The sequence below is a fragment of the Ptychodera flava genome, chromosome 7 (genome assembly GCF_041260155.1).
Source record: "Ptychodera flava strain L36383 chromosome 7, AS_Pfla_20210202, whole genome shotgun sequence".
In the NCBI taxonomy this organism is placed as follows: domain Eukaryota; kingdom Metazoa; phylum Hemichordata; class Enteropneusta; family Ptychoderidae; genus Ptychodera; species Ptychodera flava.
The window spans coordinates 37,988,772-38,009,763 of NC_091934.1; the positions used below are offsets into that span (position 1 = coordinate 37,988,772).

General features: G+C 40.1%; 1 protein-coding gene and 1 long non-coding RNA gene across 2 annotated transcripts in view; one reads left to right on the forward strand and one right to left on the reverse strand.

The window, feature by feature from the left end:
* The first annotated feature begins 992 nt into the window (after window positions 1–992).
* LOC139137470 (acetylserotonin O-methyltransferase-like) overlaps window positions 993–20,992 on the forward strand; it is a 54,025-nt gene continuing 34,025 nt past the window's right edge. Inside the window, exons 1-3 of the mRNA XM_070705589.1 lie at window positions 993–1,032; window positions 4,243–4,342; window positions 6,893–7,073. Coding sequence (XP_070561690.1) covers window positions 4,271–4,342; window positions 6,893–7,073 — 253 coding nt within the window. The 5' untranslated portion in view covers window positions 993–1,032; window positions 4,243–4,270. The remainder of the gene's footprint in view (window positions 1,033–4,242; window positions 4,343–6,892; window positions 7,074–20,992) is intronic.
* On the reverse strand, window positions 12,573–19,210 carry LOC139137469 (uncharacterized). The gene is made up of 2 exons (XR_011553392.1): window positions 18,704–19,210; window positions 12,573–15,747 (listed from the first exon to the last, which is right to left on the reverse strand). It is a non-coding gene; the product is annotated as an uncharacterized lncRNA (long non-coding RNA).

Consider the following 20,992-nt stretch of genomic DNA (forward strand, 5'->3'; position numbering starts at 1 on the left):
TATTTTTTGAATTTCTCAAAAGTGTTAGGTGCCGTATAGCTTAATGTTACAAAGTGCTCATAAAAGAAGTGTGTAATTTAAAAAGAAAAGTAGATGAGATTACATTTGTAGATTAGATCGACATTACTTCACCATCGAATTATCCAAAATTAGTTCCGATTGTGTTTCACTGTACAATTACAAGCCAAGCTATAAATGAATGTAAACATCACAGCTATTGTCCCTTTTGCAATAACATAAGAAATGTTGGGGAACATGATGACAACCCTAACCTGTCAAGGAAAACTGGATGCAATTGTACCTTTTGGCAATCAAGTGTGTTTTATTCTGTGCATCGACTTCAGTTTCTTGTTCTCCTTCCCACAGCATGCAAGAGTATTCTGTTTGGCAAATACTTTGTATATGCATGTGTAAAGACCGTAATCATTGCCATTGATGACAAATGGATTGCTGACTATATACGTATGGCTGTGTTGGACTTTTCATCACACTTCTGGGAGTTGAAAACGAAACTGCAATGGATACTCAAAACAAAACCACCCAAAATCAGCCAAACGTTACAGCTTAAATTGACAACCCAACACGTATTACAAATCAATCAGAGACGGTTTTGTTTTGAGTCCCTGCTTTAAGACTCAGTCTCCAAATTCTTTCAAGTAAAGTGCCCTCACATAGCTTTGATATTATCAAGCAAACCCCCATCAATACCCCTCCATAGGTGTTTGTGAATGCAGCCCAAAGTCGACACGAGTTACAATTCCACGATATGGACATGGAGGGCCGAGTTTGATTATACAAGCGCTCGACTTGTCCAGCCCTAGTAAAACAATCAATCAGTGGGAGACAAATCTACAGATTATCCACCGTGACGTTAGTTCAAACTAACCAATCACCAACACTTTGATCTCAAAAAGATAATCATATCGATATTAGAACCCAGGTCACTTTTGAAGAAACAATACTATTACTAGGTTCAGATCGACGCTCCGAGTGTTGGGAAACCCAGCGCAGTCCAACTACCTACGTAGCAAGGTAAGATCAAAAGTCAGCGACAAGTGTCACCTGAACACATACCTCTGTGTATTTGACTCTTGGCCGGAGACAGATAACTGACGTACGTTCATGCTTTCATCCACAGCCGTTCGTATCAAATGTTATGAAGGAGCTTTCAAATTTAATTAGGGCGTGGGCCAGAGCAATTAGGCTCATATGTGACGAGTTTGCCGGTAGAGGGGTCACATTGTGCAACGTTTTCTTTAGGGGTGGTGGTACTTTACATTTGCTGATTTTAAAATGAGCATAAATTCTGAATGTGTTAAGTACATTATTGAGAGACGTTTTACAAGAGTTCAGTGAGAATTGTCAGTAGCTGAGGTGTAGTGGTGTACATACTGTGGAGAAGTTTATTTTCGCTGAAATTCATTTCGGGGTCAAATTCTATTCACTTTATCTTGCCGTTCATAGAAAACTTGCCACTTGAAAAGTTGTTAAAACCATGGAAATCAATTGAAGTGAAGATAACGTATGTCCTGCGCAACACTAAATACATCACGTATCAGCTTACAGTCTAATAAACAATTTCACAAACAGCAAAACAATGGCAAGCCTATTTTAGCCATCGAAATTATTTTAAAAACGGAGTTAAAAAAAACGTCTCTCATATAGATGAAGATGACACAGCTTTGCGTATTTCACAGAAATAATGTCTTGCATATTGCTGGAGGAATTCGGGGGATTCGAAAAGTTCCGGGGTTGGGGGTACTTGAACGTTTTGCTGCGCGTATGGGGACGGGGACCTGAAAATATTTTGGCTCTCTTCAACACAGATATGAATGATCAGTAGGTATGTTAAACTTGATTTTTTTCAACATCGTATTTTGTATCAAAATCATTTTTGTAGTTATTTTTTACACACCCTGACAGCAGTCTTACGATATATTGATTTGCTTGTACTCTACAAATCAAAATTAAAAAAATCAATGAATTTAAGAACTTTCCTAGGAATGTAGCTCTACAAACAGCTGACGACATTGTTATAACCACTACAGCGGGGTGCCAATATGACACCACCAAGCAAACAAATAGTAGGTGATGGGTATGTAGATGGGCTTGTGCACAGAACAGTCAACAATACCTAAAAATGACACAGAGTATCTTGAAATACATGTTTGTTAAAGTACACACTGCACTACAGAATAATAATGTGAGTGACAAACAGGGAGTGTTGAACAATTGCGAGCAGAACTTCGCAATTTATGTTTTACTTCGGCGCGTACATATGTGGCTACGATAGTTGAACATTTTTGATCATTTAGTTGGGGGGAGGATCCGAAAAAATAAGATTTCAATCATGATTTCCCAAGCCAACCCCCACCCCCACCCCCACCGTTACTTGTGAACGCAGCCTAAAGGGCAGGGTCGTCGGAATTGTGCTGAAAGGTCGATTGGGGCACCTATACGACCAATGTAAACACTGTATCCAAGGTACGTTGGCGATCTGTATCTATGATTTCCACTCAGCAGATTTATATATGCTATATATGTATTGTAGACGTTATATAACCTTAAATATCACGGCTGATTTCTCAAGCACTCCATCATAACTGAAATTAATGCCTTAATGCCAGAATTATACTTGCAGTGTAACAGAGTGCGCGACGGATTCGATGGTTCTTTAATGGTTTAATATGATATCCTGTCAAAGGCCTGGCAGAGTTGCCATATCTGGACAATCTCAAAGATTATTTCGTTTACTATTTCTGTAAACGAAGAGATTACGTGAGCTATAAGACAGGTATTCATTGCATTGCACACGCTTTACGCACTGGTTTATCAGACCAAGTTTGAGTTGCATAACGTTCATCAGAGGTAGATATAATACTGAGTATTATTGTACGTGACAGGTCACATCTGCTTCATAGTGGATGCAAAACTTACAAGCCAACAATGAAAATTATGCAAACTAACTTAAACACCATCAAGCGAAATGTTGCCGATATTTGGAGACGTTGAAACTTGATCGGATATTGCAGTGCATGCAGGCAGCTAGTTTCTGTTCAAGTCCCAGTGCCAGGAATTCGTGAAGTACATAGGAAAGAATCAGTATGTAAATATGTTTGCATTTGTTTACGCCAATAGAGTTAGATAAAAACTGTGCCAAGGGTCGGTGACAGGTAAATTCGTCAAAATTCTGTCTTCTTGACGTAACCTGTCAGAATAATCAAATTTCTCAAACAGCGTGCTATCAATTACTCCTACAACTATACACGACCTGCACTAGGATTTCTTGCGTGTCACTGTACATGCATCTTCCCATTTACCGCATTTTAAGGTACCACACGCCTCAAAACTGAATGATTTAAACTTTTGCACAAACTTTCCCCAAGGAAACTTTTTAACCATTCTCCTTTATACTCCAGAATAATCTGTATCTGCCATCGTGTGAATATTGGTACGATAGAGGAACAAATTGCCGAGTATTTACCGAAAGTTGGAATTCAAAATGGCTGCCATTGGCATTCCTGTGTAAACTCTACGGGGAAACACATTTCGACTTTCAAAAAAAGCATGACTGTAAGAGCATCATTAACTCCACAGTATTCAGTATTTCAGAGTCCTAAACGGTAAAATCAGAACAGAACACAATGAAATTATCTGGCGCGAGTTCATGTGAACTTGATTAATATGGTTAAAAAACTCAGAGTATGGCAAGGTAAACACCATCAATACACAGATTCAATTCTTCAAATGCTAGATCAGCGACACATCCTTATCGTTTGACTATGATTGTAAAACAGACCATAATCATCGATTCGTCCATCGCTTATCTCTGGTATCCTTTATCTACCCGATTTGGTTTCGTGGCAATTTTTTGTCATTTTTTTTTCAATTGTTACTACTCATCCAACAGGCTGGCCAAATTAGAGCATGAGATACCCATAACCCACTACCCAGTAGAGCAGCGAGGAGTAAAGTACCTTGCTCAGGGGCACAACACCGTGCTGGAGTCTCGAACTCACCATCCTCTAACAATAAGACAGTTGTTCATCTTTGCAGTTTGTTTGGTTTTACTGTACTCTGTAGATCAATATACGTTAAACTCTGTATCATCCGCTACGTCTTTCAAGTCGTTTTTTAAGATCAGAAATGAAATACTCCCTTACTCCCGTATCCTTCAGTCCAATTTTCCAACCACTCGATTTTTTTCACGAATGTTCAATTTCACCACTTGTCTGCTTATAGAATATTAGTCCGCTCTAAGGGACCAAATATGGCTGATACCAACGATAAAACTGGAGCTGTCGAAATTCATGGCATGATTACAGCTTATCAAAAGTCTCAGGTAAATACACGCTACCTTTTTTGACATAGAGTAAATTAATAACCTTAAGGTGGTTGGAAAGGCTAGAGCGTCAGTTATAAATTTCATCAAAACTATTAAAATATAAAAGTAGTCAACATTCTCTGTGGAATAAAAAAAACTAGACATTTGGGCACAAAGGCATCGCAGAGTTATAGCCTGTCAAAACTTCTGAAAAACTGACTAAATAAGAAGAAGTTGGGGAGTCCTTAGTGTATTAACTATGGTAGAGGTCCCCTAGCTTTTAATAAAATGTTTGAAAAGGGAAAGTCATTATTTGCTGTTTTTCAGGAAAGTTTGACAAGGCGGTGCTGGCATTCAGAGTGAGTGACTGCTATTGTAAATGCATTTTTAGATTCTTTGAGTGTCAAAGAGGTGTCAAAAGTGAGATTAACCAAACAAACTGCTCTATGACTTCAAAAGAGGGGTGCAAATATGGCTTGTTTTCAACATTTTTGACAGAATAACAGTTTTCCTACATAATTGTATACCAATTTAATCCAACTTTGAAATGAGATATGGACATGGAATTTTTACAGCCTATTAACAAGGTTACAGATAAGATTTGTACGGCACAATTTTCCTGTATTTGAAGTACTTTTTGAAAAATCACATTTTGAAATTTGAAAGAATTTTAAATAATTTTTTGATATATAAACCCATGTAAAATCATAAAAACAAATTTTATTTACAAATCCTGCCGTACAAATCTTACAATAAATAGTGTCAACATATTATAAATAATTTGTAATATAAATACTATCCAATTATTATTAAATTCAAATATGTAAAAAAAATATGAAAAATTAAATTTTAATATTTACTGGTGTCATATTTGGAAATCATGGCTGCCAATACACAATTTTTATATTCTTTGGAGAAAATATTAACTAAGGGAGTTATCCTGAAAATTTGAACTAAATACCTTGATTCTAACACTTGAAACTTGACTTTAACTCTGAGAAAAGAATTGGTGCAAAAATAGCCTTTCCAACCACCTTAATATTAAGTTCCGTTTACTTGGCAGCGAAGTAAAGTTCGCCTCTCAGTTCTACATATAACCTCTTTCAGCTGTTAACAACTTGTTGTGTGAAAATTTGGCATCATTAGATTTTAGAAACGTAAGATAGGTACCTTTGTTAGAATGTAAATTCTAAGGATATTGTGAAGATGAAAAGCTGTATTTGGACCCGTGGGCCGGAGGCCAGTAGAGGTCGATGTCATCTGTCAATCTGTTTGTCACTCTGTCTGTCTGTCCACCCGTCCGTCTGTAGACCAAATTTGTGGAGGTCATAACTCAAAAAACTAATGGAACAAATAAGATTATTTAATGTTCGGTCGAATAGCTATAGAACGAGTGAACCTGGTAGGTGTGGGTCGCATATTTAAGAAGAAATTGTTCAAACATGTTTTTAATGAATGTCATATATATCCAGTAATAATGGACAAAACTCCTAGATACTTTTTTCAAATATAGTATTTGTGGAATTTGAGAATGGAGTAGAAAGAAAATGCGCCAGAATGTAATTCGGTAAATTCTCGATTGGATTCAAACTCACAACGTACGGCACCGAGCCACCTAACGAAGACATCGCAGTCGGAAAATCAGTGTGCAAATTACTTCAACTCTCCTGCCGGTCCTAAAATTGTGACTATGCGACGGGATTATGAATTCCAGGTAGTTGGTTTTACTTAAATTCCAGGCAGATGGTTTGATTTAATAGGGGAGTTCTATGTGCTATAGAGAAGATGACCTGCAATGGTTTTGTCAGCCAGAGAAATCTTTCACGTAGCGTTACAACACAATGACTTTCATGAAATAACGTTCATAAAATAAATGTTTTGTCATTTGATGATGTTCATGAGCTGAAATGAAGTAAACTAAATTCAGCATATTGTATCCACCAATACTTCCTTCTTTACCATAAAAACATGTTCTTGATCCCAACTCTAATCTACATGAGAAACAACAAGCGAAGGCTTTTCTGAGCAATAGCTGACATACTAGTTCTAGTTGTTTTATGATTAAGCTTATATTTTAGTGATTTCCATAGAAGGTTTTTTGAAATTAAATTGATTATGCTTCACCACTCATTTTAGTGAAAGCTACATGTCATATGATGTATATAAAGAGGGCCATGGGAGTCTAATATTTTGATTTCAATCCGGCTTCCATGTATTATCTAGTGTTGGAAGGATTGTTATTCAAGTATGCAGGAGTCTGGCAAGAGTACATTTTCGAGGATTCGATGGCTTTGCGTATACCCTCTAACCTGAGGGGTCGTCAGGGTTGGGCTCGGGGATAGAGTATGTGTTCGACGCCTAGGGAGAGCCCTTTAAGTTCGCGCTGAATATTTAGTTTTCGGTCTACTTATTTTATTGTGTACCACTAGAACGTTGAAACAACTACAAACTGGGTAATTACGTCTTCACCAGGTTACGTAGACAAATGAAAGTATGTGTTAATACATGCAATCATTCATCGTTTATCAATTCCATTCAATGCCGATGGTCTTTTTCTGTCGCCACTAGATTCTCCTCACGGCCTGTGAGCTGGGTGTCTTTGAAGCTCTAGTAGGAGATGGTCACGTGAAAAAGACAGCAGAGCAGTTGGCAACTGAACTGTCCACAGTTGTCGATGCCACAGAAAGACTTCTCAATGGTTGCGTCAGTTTGAAACTCCTTGACAAGTCTTGGGATAGTGATGAGGAAGGTGAGAATATCGACAGTTATTCGATAATTGGTTAAAGAAACGCAGAGATTAAAAGACAAATAAATGACGTTCGTCACACAGAGTTAAAGGAGAATAGTAGACGCGCCACAGAAAATCGACATTTAAAAAAAAAACAACTTCAAATCAGAAAAGCCACATATCAGTCGCATACTCAAATCTGACAAATCTATGCTGTTAAACAAACGATCTGAGTTGGTTTCAAAATGTCGCCACCAAAAAAAAAAATATTAATCAAATTTTAACAGCACCTCTACAAATAAAATGCTACGTCCCAAATATATAATTGAGCGAGTGTAAGGCTAAGATTCGCTTCGCTTCTAACAGAAGATTGGAAGATGCATGAAACTTAAGTGACAGATATTATCACTTTGTACTTGAAGTAATTTGATTATTATAAATAGCGCTCAGCTTTCCACATTTAGCACTGTAATTTCCCACGAGGACATCTGTATACTTATATATATATATATATATATATATATATATATATATATATATATATATATATATATATATATATATATCGAGGATGGACATGTCTTTCCTTTCAGCCCTGTATTCAAACACTGAGACGACCTCTAAATATCTCATCGCTGGATCGAAAACATCTCTGATTTCCGCTGTAAAGTTTACTAATCGTACCGGTTATGCAATGATGGCGAATCTAAAGCATGCAGTTCGTGAAGGCAAAGACCAGCATGTCAGAACATTCGGTGTCACCAGCAATCAGTTGTATGAGAAGTTTTACAAAGACGAAGCCAATACGGTGGATTTCGTCAGTGCAATGCATGCGCTTATCTGTTATGACAAGTGAGGCTATTGCAAACGCTTTTGATTTATCAGCGTTTAAATCTGTGTGTGAATTCGGAGGTACGTATATATTAATGATGAACCCTTTGAAAGCTGTAATTTTTCCCGCCAAAATTTTAGTTCAAAACTAGTTTTGCACTGAATGGATATCACTTTTTATGAGCTGCAGGTTTTGAACAAAACTTTGGAAAAAATCTGAAAAAAAAATGTCTGGGCTACAATTTATGAAGGTAACAAAAATTGACTGTGGCGCTCAAAGGGTTAATGTTGTAAACATTCGTAATGACGAAGAAGTTACATGTTTGCTTATATTGGTCTTCAGAATACTTGACGTGATATTTTAGCATGTTAATAGGTGATGATACGATTGTAACGAGGATATGAGAGGGTGACGTAAACTGACAAAAACGAAAAGGCTAACATGCAGAGAGAGAGAGAGAGAGAGAGAGAGAGAGAGAGAGAGAGAAGAGAGAGAGAGAGAGAGAGAGAGAGAGAGATTGCTTCGCAGTGCTAGTGTTCAACATTCAAAGCGGCCGTGAATAATCAACAAAACGCGCAAGACAAGGATTTTCATCGTGACTAAGGTTTCCTTTATTCCGTTATCGTGAGCAACTTTGCACTCAGACGTTGATGTAATCAGACAATTTACGTCTGAAGCAGCTAAGTGCTTGGTCGAATTATTCTCTTTTTTATCGCGTTAATATCCGTTTTTTCCCATTAAATATTAGAAGACATCCATATTTACTTTAATTATGTGTTGTTATATCCTAAAGTAACTTAGAGGTTGTACACATCAAAGTTTGGATATGATAAATGGATCATTTTGCTCTATTGAAACATGCATCTCTGAATATATTGTACTAGGCGGAAGCGGCGCACTAGCGTACGAAATGAGCCGAACATTTCCGGAGATGTCAATCAAAGTGTTAGAATTGCCACCCATCGTGAAGGTATGCAAGCGCTTTGAACCGGATGATGTTCGACAACTAAAAGTCGACTTTGTTGCTGGAGACTTCTTCGAAGACGAGCTTCCTCAGGCAGATCTCTATATCTTCTCAAGAATATTTCACAATTGGACAGAAGATAAAATCAATCAGCTTCTGCAGAAGGTACACTCTGTCATAAAACCGGGTTAGTCATGATTTCTTTCATCGTCCAAGTTTCTTGTTCAGAGGTTTTCTATACCTGAAGTATCGATATGTTCTAACACTCTTTATTGTCGCGCGAGCGAAATATACTTTCGTCTGACGAATGCCCATTGGCTCTTTGCTGTCCCCACGCCAAAGCGGCGCGTAAAAGCGGCGCGTATTATTTGACGAATGGGAGGTCATTTACTATGAAACCGAAACTAAAGCGCTGGCAGACGACATACTTCAAAGTAAATACGGTTGGTGACAAATATGTATGAAGATTGACCAAAGTACGTTGCCATATGGTTGTTATGTCTAATACCTCGCCGAATTATTGATACTAAATGCTATTAGAGTAGTGAGAAGAAAACTTTCATCCGCATAATCATGTTTCGTATAACATTTTATGTGAGTGGATGTGGACTATCTTTTTCGAAGCGGAATGATATAAAATCAAAGAAAGTTATTCATGACAGTGGGTATAGGGCCGTTCACAGTTTACGTCACTGTTCTCTCATTAATATGCAAAAATAAATATTTGTCCGCATTTTTAGATTACGCTTTTGAAAATTACGCATGCAAGAACGACGAAAATACATCTCAGTGGGCGACTGCTAGTGTAACAGTGAATACTAAAAAACATATTCACGACTCAGAGTACAAGCTGCAAAAACAGCCACGCATGCAACATTGATAAAATTTGTCCGCATTTCAAGCTGCGTGTCCGATGTCGCGCGCGTACAGCTATATTTAGTAACAAACCTGTAACCGTGAACAAGGCAATTGATGACGATGGTGTGTTCTACAATGAAATGCGATAACTGCAATATTCTCAAATATTGCAGGGACATGAAAAAAATAATCCCACACCTCAATGGGCTGGTATGGACTGTATCACACGAGATGGAGGATTTTAGTCTCACTCGAACCGGACAGAAATTTCCAAACTCGTGTGAGATATTCCGTTTTAGCCCAATTGGGAGAGGAATTCTATTCGTTTGGTATGGAGAAATAGTTTTTAGTCGTTGTATTTAGGACAAGATATATGAATTTAAGGCGCAACGAAAAACGATTTTACTTTAGCAGCACAAGCTAAACTTCAATAGCTAACACTAGTCGTTTCAGGAAAGTAAGTAATTGAGAAGAAGATGATCTATCTGAAGTCCGGTAGTCTTAGTCACAGCTTATTTCTAGCCCAGTTTAGCGATGTATTCATTGTTTTGAGTGCGCTGCATGATAGTGAAGATGTATTATAACAACTTAGCTCGATTATAAATTCTTTCTATAGGTTTGGATTTAGCTTAGCGGTTTTGACAGCAATGCCTTTGTTAGGTGACTAGGTGCCGTACGTACGCTACGAGATCGAGAATTTGCCGAATCACTATATTTACATATTCAATTCGGGAACATGGACAGCTGAAGGACAAAGTATAAAATTAGTTATGAGAAAATGGGGTCAGAACCAAGACAGACAGATGCAGACTGCTGATGATAAAACTTAGAAGTGAGGTCAGCTGTTTCGAAATATATCATATCATAATTATATCAATCTGTGAGTTGTATGGCCGATGGCCACACTCGAAATACATGTTAATAATGCCACCCGGTCACACAGGTAACAATTTTTTAAAGAGATACAAAAGAGATAAACGATACAATCGTCTCATTCATATCACAGGAGGAGCGATTCTCGTTGCGGAAAATCTTTATAATGATGAAAAGACTGGTCCTAGCCATGTGTCCAGCAAGTGTTTGTTCATGTTGGTCTCTGCTGAGGGCAAAGAACGGTCAGCCCGAGAGTACAGTCTCCTGTTAGAGAAGAATGGCTTCTCTGACGCCAAGGTCAAGTACACACATGTGCTATTGGATGCAGTTTTGGCAAGACGGTCTTAAGTTCTCGAGACCATTTGATTAGATGCGATTGTCAGCACTGAGATTACGTCATAAAACCGAATGCCAAATAATTTACTTTGTCCGAAAATGTTTCTGTCGTGTTGACATTGTACTTTGAACCCTGACCTCTTTGTGACCCATGCCATCATGAAGAAATTTATCCCCGAACAGGGTTCAAAGGACTGGTTTTCAGTATTATCAGTATGGTATGACGTAAGCAAGTAGGTCTTTCAAAGGAGAGTTCCAAGAAGATGGAAATGTTTCCAGAAGATTTGATATGTTTTTAATTGATAATAGGACTTGTTGAGATTTCCAGTAATTTTTTCATCGTCTCGTAATGTAAATAATTCCATTTTCGCAAAGGCAACAGGCGTGAAAGTAATTTTTGATACATTTTGTTTTTACTAATTTTGACCGATGGAGAATTTACTGAATTTTCTAGCCTGGGTTGATAGTTCTGTGCAGGTGGACAGAATTGTCCCAAAGGTTGTCTGACGCCCATGACAGTTAAAGGTATACTGTAACCTGTTCCAATTTTGCCACAGTTACCATGGAAAGAGAAAATCTAACCAATCACTGATTTTAAGCGGGTGGCCGCTTTTTATTAACAGCGCCCTAACATGGGTATTTTCGATACCAAGGAACGCCCCTTTGACCCAATATGGGCGTATTTAGATTACAGGTGGCTGTATACCTTTAAGCGAATCGGTTGTATTCATTGTTCTGATTGAGTTTGTATGCGATGTGTGATAGTGAGTATGTATATGCAAGCGCTTTACGAGCTCTACAGGAGATACCGCAGTCAGAAAAATTGTAGCAACTTAGCTCGGATATTGAACGATTGAGCCGAACAGTTTGACAGTGTTGTCTTCTCTGACTGGGTGCACAACGTTGTAAGTTCAAATCCGATCTAGAATTTATGGAAGTAAAACAGAAAATCCACTTCTAGTGTGACAATCTTCATGAAACTTTGCTCATCGCTCACATGACATAACTCAGTGAAAATATATGATACAATATTCACGAAGCAAAATAATATAATATTTAAAGCCCAATCACTCCGCTCATGAATATAGCCTATTGTTAAGGATTGGGGGATGCGGGTATTGTGGAGGCTACATCCATGCGAAAGATTAAACCATCTTAAGGGCGGGTGGGTGGGCAGCACATCTTTATCTCTTGCTTGTACCTTTACTGCTCTGTCGTCGTATACGTTATTATACCATTCCTGCAGCAGCCTGGCCCTTATCTGTGCGAGGAATGACACATGTCTTGGTACTTCTTCTTTCTTTTATACTTCTCTCCATTTGATGAATATTCATGGAACTTAACACCTGGCGTAATTATATCGCTGTGTGATTGGGCTTTGAATAATATAATATTTAAAGCCCAATCACTCCGCTCATGAATATAGCCTATTGTTAAGGATTGGGGATGCGGGTATTGTTCCGGCCGTCCATTTCACACATTAACCATATATATAATTATATATCCCCCTCACTACTTAACCCCATTCCTATAAACCCTTGCCTATAACTCTCCTCTTCCTCATCCAAACCCCCACTCATACATGCGTGCTACAACCATCAGTTATTCATGAAAACATTTTTCCTATCAAAACAGGACATCAAGATAAACTATGCCAAATTGTTTTATCTTCTTTAATATTTATACAGCGGTTATTAATCGACACTTCACATATGCACATACTATGGCTCAAAGGCTATCGTAAAACTCGTTCATAACTTTGCAAGGTGTCTAGATTTTCATTCACAGCTTCAACAAACTAGTGTGCTGGGTCCTGACTGACATATTTGACAATTGTGTATAATAATTGACCATCTCTTCCGACCGCCAACCAAGGTGACGCACCAGGCTTTCGATATCCGTATCTGCCATGGCTAATGTTACAGCGCATGCGCTTCTACAACTGTGAGGAGTATCCAGGTCTAATTCTTTGAGGTAGTTTTCGGCGCAGATAAGAAACTTGTGATGCTAGAGGGCGTTGTTCAATGTCTCCACTTGAGGTTGTCGGTCGGAAGAAATGCCCTCTCCTCAGATCCATACCTAAATCCTTTGCTAAACAAATATATTGTTCTACGGTGTTCACCGGACATAAAAACTTATCTTCACATCTTTTAATCGCAAACAAATTAGATGAGCCTCCCCTCAGTGTCTTTTCCCAAAAGTGTGATTAAACAAAAAACCGGAGTTGGCTGGAAAACTATATCTCTTGTGTTTCTACATTTCCCAAACCCTCAGCCCTATCACCCGAGAAGTAAATCACCTTGAAAAATGCTGGATCCCTTGCCAGAATGTATATGTGTTGGGGACTTTGTGACACCAATCTTCTGCATGATATGATGAAATAAAAATTTCATTAATTTTGTATAAAGAGTAGAGTGGCTTGTTTGGGTTACATGTGCTTTTACTGCCCCTCAGACAATTTTTTTTCCATGTATCTGACCACAATGTATGCTTCTACTGGGTTTTGTCTTGAAATAGAGCGTTCCTTGTATACAATGCGATAGAATGTTTTTAATTTGGATACCATATTTATTAGCGTAGCAGCTTTTTAAACGTTTTGGACACTGGCAGGCTAGGGAGACACCGGAATGCCCCAAATACTGACACGTATCAGTGTGAACATGGGTTTTTGTGTCCGTATCTTTAAATAAAAACCGTACAATGCCTTCTGAGTTCGCCATTGTTAAATCTATTGGGACAGGTAGTGAAGCTAGAAATTTCTCGAGCTGCTGAACAAGCCAATCTTTTTGTCTCTCGTATGCGGATTTCTCTCCCAACAGTTGATGCATATGTTGATGCATATCTTCAAATATTTGGTGGTAATTTCTCTGAGTGGGTTCTGCCGTCTCTCATCCGGCTTCACGAGTTTTGTGTTACACATTCGACAGTGGTGCATTCACTGTCATAGGAACAACCACAGATCCAACTGAGAGTGCCTTGGGGAAAAGACAGGAGTTTCTGCAATCGCTCCGCGAGGTGGATATTTTTTGGTCATGTCTGTTATGAAAATGTGTTGGTCTTGTGTTTGTGTGTGCGTGTCATTGGGTTTAAATTGCACCTACTCTGGCGTTCTTTGTCATGTTCTTTTAAGCGAGCAGGGTCCAATATAGTGCTTCGGGTTCCTTGACTACGATATGCTCCTGTTGCCAAGTACTTTCTCACATGTCACCTATCACTTCAACATCGTCGCGACCTTATGCTAAGGGTCGCCCATCTGAAAGAGCTAGAGTCCGTATGGATACGTAACCTAATATGATACTCAAGAAGCCAACACAACATGCTTGCTAAATCACATTGTTTCATATCTTTTGTTTTTGGAAATGACCTAGTAACAGTTTTTGCTGTAAAACAGAGCATCACAATGGATGTTACGGGGATTAGAATACTTTTCTCGAGAGCAATAAAATATCCAGCGTCAATACATAATTTGGCTAGTATGAAAGCAGCAAACTCTGCCAATTCTTGACGACTAAACAGCGGGCTTGCTAGTTTTTTAATGTCGCAGTTGGCCACCATGTCCGTCATCGATATATTGTATACATGGGACGCCAAGGGATCTAGCATAGCTGGTGATACAATACCCAATTTGTGATACACGTATGCTGAAAGTTTCCAACTATAAGGCAAAGTATTACACGCGTACCACACCCAGCCCAATGAAACCCCAGAAAGCCCCTGTCGCGTTTAGACATTTTCACGTGGTCGTAACCACTTTTATCATCACACTTGACTTGTAAATCCCCCTGATCAAGATATCGACAGACTTCCACAAAGTGATCTAACTTAAAATTTACGTTCCAAATCCAAAGATTTATATAACGCATATCAATAATGCACAATCTAGGCTTCTTTGGTTCAATTGTGATGGACATCACTAATTTTGGAGGGGGGTCAATACCCACTTTTCCCCATACAGAAATCGCCCCGGATTCTAATTTACTTTCCGGTGTGGAGGATATAAAACTCTCCAAACTGTTGACAAGAGGGTGATTTTTGAAGACCGTAATAGTATTGGCGGGAGTTATGGTCGTACACAAAATCTTTAAACTCTCCCTAGAAATGCCTTATAGGCCTATACGGAGAAATACTGACACCAATGGTAATCCATTCCATGATTAATTTTTGTTGTCAAGTGGGTCTGTGACAATTTTCCAAAAATCAAGATGGTTGTGAATTTCCCCACTATAAAGGTCTTAGGATTTATAAAAGCTGGATGTGCAGGGGAGGCCATTATCGTCCCTTGAGCCATCGTGGATACAATCGAGTAAGGGCAGGACCGTGTCTGGGGGTGCCCTCTAAGGACATCCAAGATAAAGTTTGTAGGCCTTGATGTCTTTATTGACTTGGTGTTCAAAGTCCCAATGATGGGTAATACGCTGAAGAGAAATGTACATTCCTGAAGAGGGCACCCCCAGACAGGACCTGCAAGGCAGGCAGCCATAACGGCAAAGGGCTTTGATGATCGCCCTCCCCGTCTAGGAGTACAGTGTCGCAACATAACAGGAACACATTACATATATGTATGCAAATAATATCTCTTGAATTCATTTTATCATATTCGTATATACATAGGCTTCAACTATATTGCCATCTGGACAACTTCGGGTGCGCCATGTTGGTTACTCTGTCCACCAATATTCTGAGTGCATGAGTAGCTGTGGTCTGGAATTCCACGATGCGTTGTTGGCCATTTCGATCACTTTTTACAGAGCCTCCTCTTTAATCGATGCATTGCCAGCCGACTTCTCGAGCATGTCAAACTTCTTATGTAACTCTGCCAATTGTTTTTGCATCTGTAATGCAATGAAACACCGTATTACTACCTCTAGTGTAGCCAATCCGTTTTCTGTAATTAACAGTGTCGCTTACACAATCACCTGCTCACCACGACCCCTCATCCACCCACGCACCCGCACTCATATACGATACCCGTACTCGCATATGACCACGGGCCGCGCAGGTGAAGAGCAGAAAACGAGCGAACAAGTGACAGTGTCCCTCATAGACATCACATTGTCACATATTTCATTGTGTATACAAAATATTGCATACTCCCACCAGAACAACACAGGTAAGGGACCGTTCAGTTTTTACGGCCGGGGGGGGGCCGGCAAAATCCAGGGGGGTCATCATAATTTTGGAATCCAAGAAGGGGGGGTCATCACTTTTTCACTGGTAGGAAAGGGGGAGTCACCACATTTTCAAAAACATAATACCTACAACAAAGTCCACTTTATGCCATGGCCATGATTGACCCTCTTTACCGGCGGGCCGCCTTCGGCGGCCCAATACAATAAATATACTTTATGTATTACCCATGACCCTCTTAGCGGGCAGACGCCTTTGGCGCCCACTCCAATTAGGTTTACTTCATGCAATGGCCATGATCGACCCTCTTTACTGGCGGGCCGCCTTTGGCGGCCCACTACAATAAATTGACTTTATTGTAATACCCCATGACCATCTTAACAGCCGGACGCCTTCAGCGGCCCTGTTCAGTAAAGTTTACTTCATGCAATGGCCATGATCGACCCTCTTTTTACCAGTGGGCCACCTTTGGTTGCCCACTAGAATAAGGTTGACTTTACGTAATGGCCCATGACCCTCTTAACCGGAGGGCTGCCTTTGGCGAACCACTCCAATGAAGTTTACTTTATACAATGTCCATGGACATAAGTTGTCTATGGAAATGAAGTTAAAAATTGCCTTACAGTCGTCCTAATTAACAGACGTTTGCATGGATGTGGCTGAGAAGTTTGTACACTGGCATCTCTGCTACACGAATAAAGTGCGCCGCGTACCGGAGTTCAAATCCAAACCGTGCGGGTAAATTTGACATATGGGTTTTGGCTATTTTTCAGTGGGGGGGGGGGGGTCATCAAATTTTTTCGTCTGACAAAGGGGGGGTCATCATTTTTTCGCGAAAAATGCAGGGGGGTCATCATTTTTTTGAACACCGGCGACAAGATTTTGCCGGCCCCCCCCGGCCGTAAAAACTGAACGGTCCCTAACAACTGAAATTGCATATGCATAATTCTCATAAGCCCCCGCATGGGCAACTGTGTAGCAATATCGCGTGTATATGATACTCGTACGCTCCACATGGGCAACATAATGTAATGCCTCGACGCCCTTATACATACTACTAATATTCCCCCTCATGGGCAACACCTCGCGTATACGTAATTCTCATAAGCCCCACATGGGCAACACCACATAACGCCTTGACTCGCGTATGCGTAATTCTCATGAGCCCCACATGGGCAACACAACGTAACGCCTTGACTCGCATATACGTAATTCTCATAAGCCCCGCATGGGCAACAACGTAACGCCTTGACTCGCGAATACGTAATTCTCATAAGCCCCGCATGGGCAACAACGTAACGCCTTGACTCGCGAATACGTAATTCTCATAAGCCCCGCATGGGCAACAACGTAACGCCTTGACTCGCGTATACGTAATTCTCATAAGCCCCACATGGGCAACACAACGTAACGCCTTGACTCGCGTATACGTAGTTCTCATAAGCCCCGCATGGGCAACAACGTAACGCCTTGACTCGCGTATACGTAATTCTCATAAGCCCCGCATGGGCAACAACGTAACGCCTTGACTCGCGTATACGTAATTCTCATAAGCCCCCACATGGGCACACAACGTAACGCCTTGACTCGCGTATACGTAATTCTCATAAGCCCCACATGGGCAACACAACGTAACGCCTTGACTCGCGTATACGTAATTCTCATAAGCCCCGCATGGGCAACACAACGTAACGCCTTGACTCGCGTATACGTAATTCTCATAAGCCCCGCATGGGCAACACAACGTAACGCCTTGACTCGCGTATACGTAATTCTCATAAGCCCCGCATGGGCAACACAACGTAACGCCTTGACTCGCGTATACGTAATTCTCATAAGCCCCGCATGGGCAACAACGTAACGCCTTGACTCGCGTATACGTAATTCTCATAAGCCCCACATGGGCAACACAACGTAACGCCTTGACTCGCGTATACGTAATTCTCATAAGCCCCACATGGGCAACACAACGTAACGCCTTGATTCGCGTATACGTAATTCTCATAAGCCCCGTATGGGTAACAACGTAACGCCTTGACTCTCGTATACATAATACTCTGTATCCCGTGTGGGTAACAACGTAATGCCTTGACTCGCGTATACGTGAATCTGTACACAAATACTTGGTGCTGAATACAAGGAGGCCCTATCTAAGAACTTCTTGTCACTGTTAACGTTGTGCTAAATACTCCTCTAAAACCCCTAGGAGGGCTACATGAAATACGGGACAGTAGCACTGAGGGAAGCGAAACATGAAACAAAGTGATGAAAAACAAATTCGTTTGCCTCGAAAAATAATACAAGCGACAGCAGCATACCATGTGTATCTCATATTTCCCTAGAATAAGCTTCAGTGTTGCACACTTACAATGAATTCAAACACCCTGCATCACACGTAACTTGCAAGGTATCAACACGAGAAATGGAAACGGTGAAACTATCGATTTGGTAGACTGAACCACGGCCCTCCACAAAACTGAACGTGCACACACAGTACAAAATATCAAACTACCAAAGTACTAGCCAGCAAAGGTGAAAAATACATTCAGCATAAAGTGATGAGCTACATACGCAGTGGGCTTGAATTCGTACTTTTCCATTGAAAACGGAAATGTGTTACGTACACAAGGGGAATGGCACAAACGAATCTGCTCAACATACCTCATTGTGCCCCATTGTTTTTGGTGTAGACTGGGCGTTGGTCGCGGCACTGCTGGTTCCCGCCACTCCTTCAGTCGGTTGTTGAGCAACGCTGGCGAGTACTGGGCGAGTGACTGCGATGGGCTGGCCATCCTAGGCGATGAGCTTCCACGAAATTTCGAAGTCATTGTAGCATCATTCGTCGCAGAAACCGTCTGAGCAACAGCGTGGGGATGAGCCACTGAAGAAGTTTCAGTGGAGATGGTAGCGGTAGTGGGTGTAGAGGTGGAAGCCATCGTGAATCTGCCAAGACTGCGTTGCACAGGGCCCGGTCTGTGCGAGGAATGACACACGTCTTGGTACTTCTTCTTTCTTTTATACTTCTCTCCATTTGATGAATATTCATGGAACTTAACACCTGGCGTAATTATATCGCTGTGTGATTGGGCTTTGAATATAGTCACTGTTCTCAATTTTAATATCAAGGTAAAAGTAAGGGGTCGAAGGTCGTGTGGAGTCCATCCAATGTACGTTCGCGTATACCTTGTAGAATATCTGTGTCCTGCGTTGTTAGTGCTGTTAGTGTACTTGTTGATAATCAAATTCAGTTTCATACTTGAATTTTAGTTTTCAACGATAACAATCAATGCACTTGACACATTGAAAAGTTGCATTAACAATGCGGGGTGTTACAAAATGCCTTAGGAAGTAGACAAAGAAACTGACAACTGCAGTTGATACAAGGAACAAAAATACCGAAAAAAAAATGAGTTACGGTAGCTTTAACACGAAAAGAACAAAACATTGAAATATCAAATATAAAAAAATTCCTCAAACAGTGGCAGAGGTCCATCACATTTATAGTATCATCTAAGGGGGTTATCAAATTTATTCTGAGTGGGTGAGGGTTTTGTTATGTTGACGGAGGCACAAGAAGAATTCGCCTGCCGACCCTAGGATATAATAACTGATTGTTCCCTTACAGCAAGCTGACATAGTCAGTGAGGCAAGTGTTTTGTTAGGATTTGCTGTGAGTGGTTGGTAAGACCATTGAGACAACATGCAGATCATCTATCATGTCCGAGGCAGAATATTGGAGTCAATATTGGAGTCAATCCGATTTGGGATGTAAGTAAGAATATGTATTCCAAAGGAATTACGTGAATAATTTTCGGAAATGACGAACCCGAAGTTGGTCATCGCATTGCCGTGGGTTCCGTAGGCATTACAACCAGGGTCGGGCACGATGTTACAGAGTGTTTGCGACGTTGGGATTCAATCTATTTTTGTTCCCCTAAATAGCGTGACTACTTGGTCTATGCTATCTTTGAAATCGTGTATAACTTGGCCAAAGGTACGTGTGGACCAAGGTGTCGTCTGGCATTTGCTTCGTACGTGAACGCCGAGTTCCTCGCTCAGGCGACCGACGAATAGAAATGACAACTTGCCCACGGCATATTTATATTATTCCTAAGGTACATGTAGTTCAAAACTTTAAACGCGGAATTTATGGCAAGCTACTTTTATGCCCACCATTTTTCTCAATTCCGATTTAAACGATTTGGTAAATTATCCTTGACTGAAAATGGAGAATCAAAGGATCATGTTTACTTGGCTAGTTATCACCTAATGCTCTATATGTTACAGATGTTATGCAAGGCAAGGCAAGGATCGTAGATGAACCAAAAGAAGACAAGGTTCTGTAGATAGATTTGAATGTCACAACATGTTGTGACCTGACCTGACCTGACCTGACCTGACCAGTGTGTTTTGTAGGAATCCAGCCTTGATAGGAAATTCGTCTTTTCGACAGAATAACCTTGGGCATGCGTGTGACGAAACGAAAAGGACTAAAACAGAGGTCCTGGGGAGATAGTATCTTCCTAATTAAGGGCGCCACCGGCAGCAGACAAAAGTTTAGATCCCGCGTCAAGTCGAGAAAACTTAAAGGCCCAGATATAAAATAAAAGAAGTACATTTTTCTAATTAAGTCCCCCTTATTAAACGACCATGAATGTATGATGTAATAAAAATTCCTATTCAATAAATGATAAGATATATTAATAAATAAATTCACAGAATAGTATACAAATAAGATAAATAATGCTTCAGTCAGCCGAGTATGTAAAAGTTAGTGAGGCAAGGATTCTCAGAAAGTAGATTAGTGAAATCATTTAAGAAGTTCTACGGTAGATACAGAGATGTTGTATCAAAATATGACCTGTCTGTTTCTCGAATGATGAGTGACAGCATACCAAATTTTGACTCACAAAAGTAATTTGGTGAATTCACCAAATAACAATGGATTTG